The following is a 15,414-nucleotide window of genomic DNA, read 5'->3' as shown; positions in this document are numbered from 1 at the left end:
CCATGCCTTTTGGAAGTGTCCCATGGTGCAGGCATTTTGGTGGAAGATTCTGAGATATATGGGGGGCTATGGGGATACTCTCTGCCAATGAAACCTGAAGGAGTACTTTTAGATAAATATGAAAAATTTGGAATTAACAAGAGGGAAACAAAAATTTATTTGTGCGGAAAGGGGTAATATCGGGGAAAAGAATCATACTAAGTAAATGGATAGGAGATGGGAAACCATCTTTTTGGTCGTGGAGAAATCGTCTACATGCACTGATGTTACTGGAGAGGAAGAATGCTGGTAATTCTCCTAAACAAAAGAAACAATTTTTCAGCATATGGGATGCATACATACAATCCTTATCTCATAGGGCGAGAAGTCAGATTTTGAATGTTATGTAGAAATGCCTCAATAGATGTTATAAGCTCATGCAGTGGCGTAGCCAGACAACCAATTTTGGGTGGGCCTGAGCACAAAGTGGAGGGCACAAAAGTTTCTCTCTCCCCCCTCTCCTCCAGCACTTCCCAACTCAAAATATAAATACTTTAGCTGATGAGGATCCCCAATCTCCGTCAGCTGGGGACCTCCACCAGAGATGGCCAGAACTCCTCCCCACCAAGCCCAGCAGGCAGTAGCAACTCCTCAAGCCACTGATGCCAGCACCCCATACATGCTTAGTTGTCAGTGGCTCCAGGATGCTGCCCCCATCTGTCAAGCTCGGCGGAATGCAGCTTCGGCCAGCCCCGGAAGAGATCCCCAGCTGGCAGGGCTTGGGGATCCCCACTAGCCACAGTAAGGTTCAGGGCTGCTGTTAACCATGCTGGTGACCAGGGCAGAAAATAAAGAAGCCCCTCCCCCAATTCCTTCTCCTCTCCAATCTCATCATCTGCCGTTACAGTCACACTGACAGACCCTCACAAATTACAGAACAAGGGATCACAAATTAGAAATAAAAATATGTAGACAAAATTGAACTGGGAACCTAAGCATGCACTGCAACACTGGAGAAAAACAAAAAAACAAAAGCGCATTTCCTTTTCTACTTAACACAATAAAAAGACATCCACTATGGCGAAAGCGCAAGCGGAAGAGCAAATGGCTAGAAATGTGAATAATGATGAAGAAAAAGCAAATTTGCTAAATAGATACTTTTGTTCTGTTTTCACAGAAGAAAATCCTGGAGAAGGACCGCGATGGACTGCAAAAAGTACAAATGAAATTGAGGTGATAGAGCACCATTCACGGAAGAGAGTGTGTATGAACAACTTGAAAAGCTAAAGGTGGACAAAGCCATGTGACCGGATGGGATCCACCCCAGGATATTGAGGGAGCTCAGAGAGGTTCTGGCGGGTCCTCTTAAAGATTTGTTTAATATATCCTTGCAGACGGGAGAGGTTCCGAGGGATTGGAGAACGGCGGAGGTGGTCCCTCTTCACAAAAGTGGTGATAGGGAAGAAGCTGGAAACTACAGGCCGGTAAGCCTTACTTCGATTATTGGAAAAGTAATGGAAGCGATGCTGAAGGAAAGGATAGTGAATTTCCTGGAAGCCAATAAGTTGTAAGATCCGAGACAACATGGTTTTACCAAAGGGAAATCGTGCCAAACGAATCTCATTGAATTCTTTGATTGGGTGACAGGAGAATTGAATCAGGGACGAGCTATAAACGTAATCTACTTAGATTTCAGCAAAGCTTTTGACACGGTTCCCCACAGGAGGCTCTTAAATAAACTGGATGGGCTGAAGATAGGACCCAAAGTGGTGAACTGGATTAGGAACTGGTTGACGGTCAGAAGCCAGAGGGTGGTGGTGAATGGAATTCGCTCGGAGGAGGGAAGGTGAGTAGTGGTGTGCCTCAAGGATCGGTGCTGGGACCGATTCTGTTCAATATATTTGTGAGTGACATTGCCGAAGGGTTAGAAGGTAAAGTTTTCCTATTTGCGGATGATACTAAGATCTGTAACAGAGTTGACACCCGGGAGGGAGTGGAAAACATGAAAAAGGATCTGAGGAAGCTAGAAGAATGGTCTAAGATTTGGCAATTAAAATTCAATGCGAAGAAATGCAAAGTGATGCACTTAGGGAATAGAAATCCTCGGGAGACGTATGTGTTAGGCGGGGAGAGTCTGATAGGAACGGACGGGGAGAGGGATCTTGGGGTGGTAGTATCTGAGGATCTGAAGGCGACGAAACAGTGTGACAAGGCGGTGGCCGTAGCTAGAAGGTTGTTAGGCTGTATAGAGAGAGGTGTGACCAGCAGAAGAAAGGGGGTGTTGATGCCCCTGTATAAGTCATTGGTGAGGCCCCACCTAGAGTATTGTGTTCAGTTTTGGAGGCTGTACCTTGCGAAGGATGTAAAAAGAATTGAAGCGGTGCAAAGAAAAGCTACGAGAATGGTAAGGGATTTGCGTTACAAGACGTATGAGGAGAGACTTGAGGACCTGAACATGTATACTCTGGAAGAAAGGAGAAACAGGGATGATATGATACAGATGTTCAAATATTTGAAAAGTATTAATCTGCAAACGAACCTTTTCCGGAGATGCGAAGGAGGTAGAATGAGAGGACATGAATTGAGATTGAAGGGGGGCAGACTCAAGAAAAATGTCAGGAATTATTTTTTCACGGAGAGAGTAGTGGAAAAAGGTGCCCCAACTGACCAGATGACCACCAGACGGAATGGGGGATGACCTCCCCTTACTCCCCCAGTGGTCACCAACCCGTTCCCATACTACAAAAGTTAAAATGAAAACCTTTTTTGTCAGCCTATATGCCAGCCTCAAATCCCGTACCCACCTCCATGACAGCAGAATGTGTTGTATCGTCTGACAGCCTTTCCGTGGTTGCAATGTGGCTCTCGGGTGAGTGTGACACCTTTTCTGTTAGGTGCCCTGCAGAGTCACATCAGCAATGCATTGTGGTGGGTGTAGGGTACTGGGCTGTACTCCCATGGTGCTTTTCCCTCCTGCTAACTGGGTCAGAGTGTGCCCTGTTTTGTTTCCGGTAGTCCATGAGGTAGTGGCCATTTTTGTAAGCCAGTTTTAGATCCCTTTCATGTGTTACCCACGTTAGAAAACGTTCTTACCTTGAATGTTGCTGAAAGAGGGCATTGTACAGCATTCTGCCAGCTCGGACCTACTGCTAATCTCAGTACCAGGGAGACTCTTTGCCAGTGGGGCACAACCTCTGATCTGCACTTAACTGTGAGTAAAGGTGCTTATTCAAAGAAAGCACTTTTTCAAAGACATTAGTCTTCAGGTGTCAACTGCTGTGCCAAGGTTATACAGCAGCAACAAGTCCTAGAGGCCTGAGTGTGTGCAGGTCCCTGGAGCACTTTTAGTGGGTGCACATTTGTGGGTAGGGCGTTTGGGGGGGGGGGGCTCAGCACCCACAGTAAGGGAGCTATGCATGTGGGAGCTGTTTCTGAAGTCCATCACACTGACCCCTAGGGTGCCCAGCTGGTGTCCTGGCATGTAAGTGCATACAAATGTTGGCTCCTCCCACGACCAAATGCCTTGGATGTCGCCGGGTTGGAGATGGCTGATATTTTTTTCCATTATCGCTGAAAAACAAAACCGGCCATCTCAAACCCAGCGACATCCAAGGCATTTGGCCGGTCTAAACTGTATTATTGAAAAAAAAAAAGATGGCCGGCCATCTTTTTGATAATACGGTTCCGGCCAGCTGTTGCGCCACTGCCAAAATAGATCACCAGCGACGTTCGATTATTCCCCTCCATGTTACTATTTCCCAAAGCTAACATATTCCATTTAAAACATTCAAAATAAAATTATTTTTCTACCTTTATTGTCTGGACATTTTATTTTTCCATCATGTTGGTTCCAATTTCTCTTTCCCGCTTTTCTGTCTGTCTTCTGCTAATTCTTCAAGCGGCTGTCCATTTGTCTTTTTTCTCCTGTCATTTCATTTCCTCACTACACCTGCCTCTGAAATATTGATCTTTCCATTTTAGCTCTTTCCTTTCTTTCTTTTTTCTTTTCTGCCTCTGTACACTCAAATTTCATCCTCTTTCTAAATCTTTTCCTTCCTTTTTTTTTTTTTTTTTTACTTTTAAGGTATCTATCACATTTCCATTTCCTTTCACCCACTAGCTCTCCCGTTCCCCATCTCTCTCCTTCCCATCCTATCATTCCTTTCCATCTTCAATCTATGCACCATTACCATATTTCTACCCCTGTAATCACTGTTCTCTCATTTATTTCCTTGCCATCTCCACTCCCTAGGCCTCTGCCCCATGCTTTCCACATTCCCAGTGTCTACTTCCCTCCACCCTTCCAGCCCAGCATCTGTTCCCTCTTTCTCCCATCCTCACCCTCTAGTCTGATATCTCCCTATCCCTTTTACCTCCCACCATCAGCATCTTCCTGTCCCATCTCTCTCCCCTCCCCCATTGTTCAGCATTTTCCCCTTTCTTTTCCCTACCATCCATTGTCCATCTTCTCTCCCTGGATCCTTCTTCCTCTCCTGCCCTCCACCTTCATGTCCAACTTTTCTCCCTCTCCCTGCCTTGAGACCCTGGTCTAACATCTCACTCCCCCCCCCCCCCCCCCCCCACTGCCACACAGCATCTCTCCATCCTTCCCCTCACCTCAATGCCATGTTCATAATTTCCCCACTCATCTCCCTCCCTCCTTTCCTTCCACTTCCATGTCCAACACTTTTTGTTCTCTCTGGTCCTTTACCACTCTCCTATGCAGCCTTTCCCTCCTTCTGCCCATCCCACCCCACCCCACCCATATCCAACAATTCTCCCTCTCTTTCCCCTTGCAGCATCTCTCCATCCCTCCCTCCACATTGAACAATTATTGCTGCACCCCACCTAGCACTACCCTGTCTCACTCCCTCATCTCAACAGTGCTCCTGTCTCTCCCTCTCTCCCTGACCCCTCAAGCCACCTGCCAGCATGCTGTAGGTTTTTTCCCCTCTCCCCCCCCTGCCGACATGCTGCACCTTTTTCCCCTCTCCCCCCCCCTGCCCCCGCCAGCCACCTGCTGTGGTTTTTGTTCTCTCCCACCTCCCAGGCACCCGTCCTCCTTCCCCTTCCATCCCCACAGCGGTCCAGCTCTGTACATCTGCAGCGGAGCTGCACACTGCAGCTACACAACCGCTTCCTTCCGGCCGGCCTCACCTTCTCCCATACTCTTTCTGAAGAGGTGGGGCCAGCACAGAGGGAGCACTTGTAGCAGCGTGCGGATGGCCCTGCGCCACTGCAGATGTTCAGAGCTGGACAGCAGGGATGGAAGGGGAGGGAGGGCCTGCGGCGCGCCAGTGGGTGGCTGGGAGGTGGAAGAGAACAAAACCCGCAGGTGCTAACATCGCTGCAGGACGGGAATGACAGGGGAGGGAGCAGGAAGGGAACAAAACCTGCGGCACACCGGCGGGTGGCTGGGAGGAGAGAAAGCTGAAGTCGTGGTTTGGTTGTCTGAGGTGCACCGTTGCTGGGTGGGCCTGAGCCCAAAGTGGCTATGCCCCTGCTTCTCTTACATCTGCACGCAACTTTGGAATGCACTGCCGAATGCCATAAAAACAACACATGATTTGGCAGCCTTCCGGAAATTATTAAAGACTAAACTGTTCAAAGAGACTTATCATAGGGATCCTTCTTAAAAGCATGACATTGAACTGTACTACAATTAGCTAAGATTGAATCATTCTTATTTGGTTACTTTATCACATTGTTATTATTGAATGCTTTTCATTACCCTTGTTCTTAAATACCTGAATTGTGCTATTTATCTATTTTTCTACCAATTTATATTGCGTATTCTCTATTTTAACTGGAATATTACTGTGTATTTCTTATTCCGGAAATGGCGATCGCCACTATGTTATTTGTAAGCCACATTGAGCCTGCAAAGAGGTGGGAAAATGTGGGATATAAATGCAGAAAATAAATAAATAGGAGAAATTACAGTAATGTTTTACAATTACAAAGCAATACAGAACATCAGTAACATGTATATCTTGATATTTAGGGGTGTCTGGTTCAAATCCCACTGCTGCTCCTTGTGATCTTGGACGTGTCACTTAACCTTCCAGTGCTTCAGGTACAAACATAGATTGTGATTCCTCCAAAGACAGGGAAATAACTAGTGTACCTGAATGTAACTCACCTTGAACTACTACTGAAAAAGGTGTGAGCAAAATCCAAATGAATAATAATAATAATTGCTAGCAGAATTAAGAGTGCATGGGGGGATGATGGGATCAAATCTATTGGGTAGCCCACAAAGAGTGGAGTAGCAGCCTAGTGGTTAGTGCAGTGGACCTTGATTGTGGGGAACTGGGTTCAATTCCCACTGCAGCTCCTTGTGACTCTAGGCAAGTCACTTAACCCTCCATTGTCCCAGGTACAAATAAGTACCTTTATATACTATGTGAACTGCTTTGAATGTAGTTGCAAAACCCACAGAAAGACAGTATGTCAAGTCCCATTTTTCCCTTCCCCTACTTGAGATTCTACATGGAATGTTGCTACTATTTGAGATTCTGTTGCCACTATTTGAGATTCTGCATGGAATGTTGCAACTATTTGAATGTTACTAGTGGAGGAGTAGCCTAGTGGTTAGTGCAGTGGACTATGATCCTGGGGAACTGGCTTCAATTCCCACTGCAGCTCCTTGTGACTCTGGGCAAGTCACTTAACCCTTCACTGCCCAAGGTACAAATAAGTACCTGTATATACTATGTAAACCGCTTTGAAGGTAGTTGCAAAGAAAACCTCAGAAAGACAGTATATCAAGTTCCATTTTCTTCCAGCCACCAGGAGGAACTGGTGAGCAGCAGAAACATAGCCAGGTTGTGACAACAGGGGCAGTGGAGAGTCACACGCACGCACTGCGTAGGTATGACAGACTGCCTGAAAAACAGGCACTGGTGCTGTTCAAAGTCCATTTGGGGGAGCAGTTGCTCCCCTGACACCCCACCTAGCTACCCAACTGGTGAGCAGCATGTCTTAGCAGCCATTTCTTCCTCTTCTAGTTTACCTCTGCAGTCAAAATCACACTGGGTTCCATTTGTGGGAGCTTTAAAATGTATTTATATTGCAATGAAAGTTGTGTGTGGGGGGGAATAGGGGGGCTAATTTTGCTGCTGGTAATACTTACACTTCACAAAAGACATGATGATCAGGATTAGCAACAGTAGCAGAGAAATTATCAGTAGAACACAGAATACAGCAATGGGCTTCTTGTCCCTGCCCTTCTCCATAGGAACCTCATAAATGTCGAGAGCTGGAAATGGAGGTAGCAATACATATCACACAGAGTCAGGAAAACACAGACAAGCTCCTGTAATAAAGCATGCATTAGTACTGTGCATTGAGCTTCAGTGCACAGTTTCCTAAAACTCTTGATGCAGTAAACTATGACATGGACATTTCTGTAGTGTTCAAAAATGTGCACTGACAAAAAAAAAAAGCACACACCACTGCGGTAAGATACCGCCTTTTTCCCCCTTTGCTATCAATGCACGAGCCAATCCCTGATCAGGGCTGATGAAGACTGGCTCAATCACTGACAAGACAAGAAAAAACAATTCGCTTTCCCTCTTTAAAGATGCTATCTGGTCCCGAGTTAAGGCACCTCTGACCAAGGCATTCCAGGCTTAGGCACTAGGGATGTGCATTCATTAATGAATATTTAGGGGCCCTTTTACAAAGTGGCAGGAAGTCAACCTAAAAGGCAAGTACCGCCGGGCCACTGCAGCAGCCCAACAGTAGCTCCCACCCCCAGCGCGCGACATTTCTGGTACTATGAAAATATTTTTATTTTTGTAGTGCTGGTGTGTACTCAGTGGTAATTGAGCAGTGTCACACGCTGCCTAGTTACCACTGGGGTAGCACGGGAGCCCATAAGTGCTCCCACCTGAAATGGGTGCGCAGCAAGTGCTTCACTTGCCAGACGTCCATTTCTTTTTTTTTTTTTTTAAACCTGCCTTTTACTGCTGCGATAAAAGGGGGACTCGGTATGCGTCAAGAACATGTGCAGATGCCAGCGCAGGCCCCCTTTGCCGCAGCTTTGTAAAATGACCCCTCAGTTAGTTTAAGTGCCTTAAAATTTTTAAGAGTTCTTTTAATAAGCTGCGATAGAAAGTGGCCTTTAAATTCCTATGCACCAAGGTCATTTTTACCAAAGCAGTAAAATGGCTGATTTTCTATTTTTATATTAATGGCCATGCACTAATGTTGTATTAGTGCACAACCATTAAAAACAATTACCGTGTGAGCACTTATTGCCATTCATTTTGTGGTGGTAAGGGCTAACACGGTACAGTAATCCTGTGCTAATCAATTAGTGTATGGCAGTGTAGATTTGCAGGTAAAAGAGAACCTGGAAAGTCTAAACAGGGCCAAACAGGACTCTGCAGCCCATGTAGGTGACATGAGCCAGGTACACACACAAGTGGTAGAACTGATATTTGTGGAACTCTAGCAGGCTGCAGTGCTGACCAGAAGCTTGAAGAAGGTAAATCAAACATATAAATGGCAAGAGGCGTACTCACTCGCAAATGCGCAGTAGAGACCCTCTCTGTCCCGCCCCCGTGTCAATACGTGATGACGGGGGCGTGACAGAGAGGGAACCTGCGCACCTGCGAGTGAGGGAACCGCTGTCGCCATCGCTCCCCCCCCCAGGGTTGCCACTACCGCTCCCCCTACCCACCCGGAGTCGCTGCCGCCACCCACCCTCCACCCGGCCCGGGTACCTGGCTTCACTATTCAAACCGCCGGAACGCAGCACACAGCTCATCTGATCTGCCATTGGCTTTCCTTACCTGCCTGTGTCCCTCCCTCGCCGACGTTACGTCACACAAGGGCGGAACACACGCAGAGAAGAAGGAAGGCCGACGGCAGCTCAGATGAGCTATGTGCTGCGTTCCAGCGGTTTGAATACTGAAGCCAGGTACCCGGCCCGGGTGGAGGGGTGGCGGAGGGGACTCCGGGGGGGGGGGGGGGGCGGCGACCTATCTGGGGGGGGCTTTCAACCCCCCCCTTCCTTTACTAGCCTGTTTTTATGGGCTCAATGGCTAGTCAGGACTTAAAAGCCCACTGTGAGATCTTGACTAGTGAGGTGGCTCAGCTGAGGCAGGATAAGATGCAGCTAGAGAGAGAGAGAGCGAGAAAGAGAGAGAGCTTAGACCGTTACTTGCAAGAGGCTTAGGCCAAGCTCAAGGAAAGTAAGCTAGCAAGAGAGTCACTCTTACATGCAGAAGTCCAAACACAGGCCAAAGAACAGGATGATAGTTCAGTTCAGGCTACTTTGTTAAACCCTCCAGGGGTACAAAGGGACAGGTCTGGCGGAAAAGGCCTGGAGCCAAGAAAGGAGAAGCATTCCTCAGTAAGGAAGGGACGGGTAGTCGCAGAATAAAGAGGAAGATGGGACCCCCACAAAAGAAGGAGGCCTTGTTGAAAGGGTAATCCAAGGACCCCAGGAGGGTAAGAATAGCTCATGAGGTGTTAAGTGACCGTCAAGGTCTAAAGTGGATCTCACAGGAGAGGCCCCATACCAGGAAGAGGCTTTCTAATGAAAACAGTAAAAAAATAGAAATGTAAAAAAAAATGAAGATAAGATTATACTTTTTTAGTGGACTAACTTAATACATCTTTACTACCTTTCAAATGCCTTCTTCTTCAGGTCTGAAAAAGCCTTCAGAAGCTAGTCAGAAAAAGTTTAAAGTTAATCCAATAAAACAAATGACACTGTATTATCACCTTATTTTGTTTTATTTATATTTATTACCTTAACGTGGACTAACATTACATTACATGACATTTGTACCCCACACATACCTCCTGAGTTCAATGTGGCTCACCATTACACAAGACGTTTGTATAAAAACCTATAAAATCTATAAAAGAGTCAAAAATCCTAAATTTATGACTCATATACTTCATGAACAAAACCATCTTCATTAATTTGTGGAATTTACCATAATTTTCCTGATCTCTGATTTCATATGGAAGCTCATTCCAGTGACTAGCAGCTTGATATGAGAAAGTGTTTGAAAACAATTTCTTCTATACTATCTTATTAGGGTTGATTGATTCAGGGCTTGTATTTCTAATTAGAAATCTGAATTACATATGTCATAGAGCTAGAAGCAGAACCGTGCAACAATTTAAAAGACCAATGAACACAACTTAAATACAATGAGTGCCTTGAGCCTGTTGTTGCAATTACATTGCCTGCCAAGGTGTGGTGCTTTCAAACTCTATTTTATTAAAGAAAAGAGAACATGAAATTTATATTTTGAAAGGGAGATCTTATATGCTGTTTACCTGATTGCCTTCTGGCTTCTTCCACTCTCTTCTCTTTTTGCATGTCCTTTCTGAATTCATCAGAGTTTGAATACTCATTCTGGTTCATGATCGAAGACTATTCCAAGCGGGAGCTCTTCTCACACTGACAATCTGTATCTCTTTCTTCTCTTAGACTGCCTCTCATCTTATATCACCACACTTCATTGACACTTCTCCTTCTTTACCACATTCTCTGGCAATGAATTCCAGAGTTTAATTACACACCATCTTATATCACCCACACTTCATTGACACTACTTCTTCTTTAGCACATTCTCTGGCAATGAATTCCAGAGTTTAATTACACACTGAGTGAAGAAAGGGGATGGGATGACTTCCCTATGAGGTAAGGCTAAAGTGGCTAGGGCTCTTCAGTTTGGAGAAAAGACGACTAGATGTACGCAGCGCTGTACACTTGTACATAAAGAGACGGTCCCTGCTCGACAGAGCTTACAATCTAATTAGGACAGACAAACAGGACAAACAAGAGATAAGGGAATGTTAAAGTGAGGATGATAAAATAAGGGTTCTGAACAAGTGAACAAGGGTTAGGAGTTAAAAGCAGCATCAAAAAGGTGGGCTTTTAGCTTAGATTTGAAGACGGTCAGAGATGGAGCTTGACGTACCGGCTCAGGAAGTCTATTCCAGGCATATGGTGCAGCAAGATAAAAGGAATGGAGTCTGGAGTTAGCAGTGGAGGAGAAGGGTGCAGATAAGAGAGATTTACCCAGTTAACGGAGTTCCTGGGGAGGAATGTAGGGAGAGATGAGAGTGGAGAGGTACTGAGCTGCAGAGTGAATGCACTTTAGGTCAATAAGAGGAGTTTGAACTGTATGCGGAAATGGATAGGAAGCCACTGAAGTGACTTGAGGAGAGGGCTAATATGAGCAAAACGACCATGGCGGAATATTAGTCGTGCAGCAGAATTTTGAACAGATTGAAGAGGAGAGAGATGGCTAAGTGGGAGACCTGTGAGAAGCAAGTTGCAATAGTTACAAGCGAGAGGTGATAAGAGTGTGGATGAGGGTTCTGGTAGTGTGCTCAGAAAGGAAAGGGCGAATTTTGCTGATATTATAGAGAAAGAAACGACAGGTTTTAGCAGTCTGTTGAATATGTGCAGAGAAGGACAGGGAGGAGTTGAAGATGACCTCAAGGTTACGAGCTGATGAGACAGGAAGGATGAGAGTGTTATCCACAGAAATAGAGAATGGGGGAGGAGGAGAGGTTGGTTTAGGGGGAAAGATAAGAAACTCAGTCTTGGTCATGTTTAGTTTCAGATGGCGCTGAGACATCCAGGCAGCAATGTCAGACAGGCAGGCTGATACTTTGGCCTGGATTTTGGCTGAGATTTCTGGTGTGGAGAGGAAGATCTTGGAGTCATCAGCGTAAAGATGATACTGAAAACCATGGGATGAGATCAGAGTACCAAGGGAAGAAGTATAGATAGAGAAGAGAAGAGGTCCCAGGACAGATCCCTGAGGTACACCAACTGACAGTGGGATAGAAGTAGAAGAGGATCCACTAGAGTATACACTAAAGGTACGCTGGGAGAGATAAGAAGAAAACCAGGAAACAACAGAGCCCTGAAATCCAAGTGAGGACAGCGTATCAAGGAGTAGGCTCTGATCAACAGTGTCAAAAGCAGCAGATAGATCGAGAAGGATGAGGATAGAATAGAGACCTTTGGATCTGGCCAGGAACAGATCATTGGAGACTTTAGCAAGCGCTATTTCAGTTGAATGAAGGGGGCGAAAGCCAGATTGAAGTGGATCAAGAATAGCTTGAGATGAAAGAAAGTCAAGGCAACGGCGGTAAATGGCACGTTCAAGTATCTTGGATAGGAAAGGGAGGAGGGAGATAGGGCGATAGTTGGATGGACAGGTAGGGTCCAATGAAGGTTTTTTAAGGAGTGGTGTGACTATGGCATGTTTGAAGGCATCAGGAACAGTCACAGTGGATAATGAAAGATTGAGGATATGACAGATAAACGGGATAACAGTAGGAGAGATAGTGTTAAGTAGATGAGTGGGAATAGGATCAGAGGAACAGGTACTTAGTTTTGAGGAGGAAAGAAGATGTGTAGTTTCCTCTTCAGTGATTTCAGAAAAGGAAGAAAAGGAGGCAGGGGTTGGAGGGTTGAGAGAATGGACTAAGGGAAGGAGAGGTGGAGGTGACCTGGTTGAGAATTCAAGTTTAATCTTGTGAACCTTATCATGAAAGAACTCAGCCAGAGTCTGGGGGGGAAAGTGAAGGGGGGTTGGAGGTGAAGGCCCTTTGAGGAGAGAGTTCAGTGTGGCAAAGAGACGACGAGGGTTTGAGCCAAGAGAATTAGTTAACTGGATGTAATAGTCCTGTTTGGCAAGTAAAAGAGCAGACTGGAAGGAGGTCAGCAAGAATTTGAAATGTATGGAGTCGGCATGGGCACGGGATTTCAGCCAAAGGCGTAAGGCAGAGCGGGCACAGGAACGTAGGTAGTGGATTCTAGAGGTCAGCCAAGGTTGGGGTTTGGTACGTTTTATAGAACGGGGAATGAGAGGAGCGAGAGTATCCAGAGCAGAGGAGAGAATAGTATTATAGGAAGAGACAGCCTCATTGACAGACTTGGATAACATACTGGTAGAGAAGAGATTTGAAACATTGGAAGACAAAGTAGAAGGGTCAATAGCCTGAAGATTCCTAAATGTATTGGTTAAGATTGGACGGGACTGGGGAGGAGGGTGTTTAAGTGTGAAAATTATCAGATGATGGTCAGAGAGGGGAAGAGTTGAGGCACAGAAACTGGATAGTGAGCAGTTTGAGGAGAGGATAAGATCAAGACAGTGGCCATTCTGGTGAGTGGGGGCAGTGGAGCACAGTTGAAGATTGAAAGAGGATGTTAAAGCAAGAAACTGCAAAGCATAAGAGTCAGAGGGATCTTTAGCATGAATGTTAAAATCCCCAAGAATGAGGAAAGAGGATGAAGGTTCAAGAAAGAAGGAAAGCCAAGCATCAAAGTCAGTGAGAAAGGAGGAAAGGGACTTATCAGGGGGTTGATAAATGACTGCTACTCGGAGAGGCAGAGGAGCAAATAGACAGATGGAGTGGACTTCGAAGGAAGAAAAACAGTGAGACTGAGGTAGGTTGAAATCTACAAGAGGGTGAAAGTAGTAGCCCGACACCACCTCCGCGGCCAACCGGGCGAGGAGTATGGGAGAAAAGATAACCTCCATGGCATAGGGCCGCAACTGAAGCAGAGTCTTCAGGGTAAAGCCAAGTTTCAGTTAGGGCAAGCAGATGGAGAGTACAAGAGATAAAGAGGTCATGGATGTAGGAAAGTTTGTTACAGACAGAGCGGGCATTCCACAGAGCGCAAGAGAAAGGCAGGGAAGGAAGGGGGAGGAGAGGAACAGAAATTAGATTGGAGATATCACGGTGTGACCTGCACAAATAGGATGAGAGCTGATGTGGAGGACCAGGATTGGGATTAATGTCCCCAGCGGAGAGCAGGAGAAGGAGTAAGAGAGTACGGAGAAGAGTAGGAGAGGTATGACGACAGCGACGAAGGCAACGAAGGCGAGATGTACTCAGATAGAAAGGAGATGGATAAATAGAAGGAAGGAAATGTTTAAGTTTGAGAGCTGAGAAAAAGGAAGAGGAAAAAAGAGATGGTGAGATGATGAATACAAAAGGTGGACAATGTGTTGCTGCAGTGTACAGTGGTTTAAGATGGAGAAACAAATTAGGAAGGGACAGTGCCAAGAAGAAAAAGTGTAGTGGAGCCATAAGTAGTAACTGGGAGAAAAGTAGATGTAAAGAGAAAAATGCCCCGCGCTAGAGCAGAGGCCCTGAGTGGATCGGAGTGGACATGGGAGTCACCCCAGAGAAGGCTGTAAATGATATGCAAATGAGCTGCAAGTCCTCCACAGCACCTGAAAGGCAGCAGGTGATAGATGTGAATTGCTTGTTTACTCTTTCCAAAAACACTAGGACTAGGAGGCACGCAATGAAGCTACAAAGTAGGAAATTTAAAACAAATCAGAGAAAGTATTTCTTCACTCAACATGTAATAAAACTCTGGAATTTGTTGCCTGAGAATGTAGTAAAAGCAGTTAGCTTAGCAGGGTTTAAAAAAGGGTTGGATAGCTTCCTAAAAGAAAAGTCCATAAGCCATTAATAAAATGGGAAATCCACTGCTTATTTCTAGGACAAGCAACATAAAATGTATTGCTTTGGGATCTTCCCAGGTACTTGTAACCTGGATTGGACACTGTTGGAAACAGGCTACTGGGCTTGATGGACCTTCGGTCTGTCCCAGTATGGCAATACTTATGTACTTATATAACATACTTTACCCACTTGTTTCTTCCAAAGAAACATGAGGCAGCTTGCTATCCAAATTTTACAAGAGAACGTATGCACAAAGCACAAAAAAACAAGGGTGGAAGGGAAGAGTAGTCCCAATAACCAGGCAAACTAGAAGTAAGAGCTTCTAAAATTTTATTTGCCAGAGATAGTGGTCCACCATGCAGTAAAGAGGTGACCCAAGTGAAAAGCCTTCCTCAGGGGTCTAAAAGATGTATAAACATGGAATATAATGTAACAAAATTAACTTGTTCAGAAGAATCCGCAGCCAAGAGGAGAACTCGAACTCCCCACGGGAAAACACAAAATTAACTTGCACATCACCATAAAAATAAGATAAAATATAAAGATAAATATGTTTAAAAGAATAGAATCTGATAAAATAAAAAGTAAATGAGTAAATGTGAAATGAAGAAACATATGAGTTTAATATATCTAATTTTGCTTACCTCAATTCCATAAAGAACTTCCCCCTCTGTATCTTACACTCTGATTCCTTGAAACAATATAAATACAATATTTATTTACAAATTGCACAACTTTATCCAGAGCAATGCAAAACACAATGATCAAAGTACAATAAAATGAAAGGATATGAAAAATACAGTATTACAAAGTATCAACAAACACAATCTTGCAATCCTGATCGAAAGTAGAAGTAAGCACTCACTATGAATTCTAACTTGAAACCAGGGCCTCCGAGAGAGGGGGTGCGGGGGGGGGGGGCAAGCAAGATTCCCCAGAGCCCAGCCTCCAAGGGGGACCTGG

At 45.2% G+C, this 15,414-nt stretch overlaps 1 protein-coding gene across 5 annotated transcripts in view; it reads right to left on the bottom strand.

Annotated features, from left to right (window-relative positions):
* The window catches only part of LOC115466322 (CD209 antigen-like protein B), a 351,731-nt gene extending 336,612 nt beyond the window's left edge, over nt 1-15,119 (bottom strand). For 4 of the 5 annotated variants that reach the window (XM_030197492.1, XM_030197497.1, XM_030197496.1 and 1 more), the window contains exon 1: nt 15,096-15,119. Coding sequence is in view for 1 of the 5 variants with exons in the window: in XM_030197494.1 (XP_030053354.1) it covers nt 7,115-7,240; nt 10,285-10,372 (214 nt within the window). In the remaining 4 variants the exon portion in view is untranslated. Of the gene's footprint in view, nt 1-7,114; nt 7,241-10,284; nt 10,456-15,095 lie in introns of those variants that run through there. The other variant, XM_030197494.1, reaches the window with a different exon arrangement.
* Between the last annotated feature and the right edge of the window lie 295 nt (nt 15,120-15,414).

The sequence above is a fragment of the Microcaecilia unicolor genome, chromosome 3 (genome assembly GCF_901765095.1).
Source record: "Microcaecilia unicolor chromosome 3, aMicUni1.1, whole genome shotgun sequence".
In the NCBI taxonomy this organism is placed as follows: Eukaryota; Metazoa; Chordata; class Amphibia; order Gymnophiona; family Siphonopidae; genus Microcaecilia; species Microcaecilia unicolor.
This window is presented reverse-complemented; position numbering and strand designations above follow the sequence as displayed.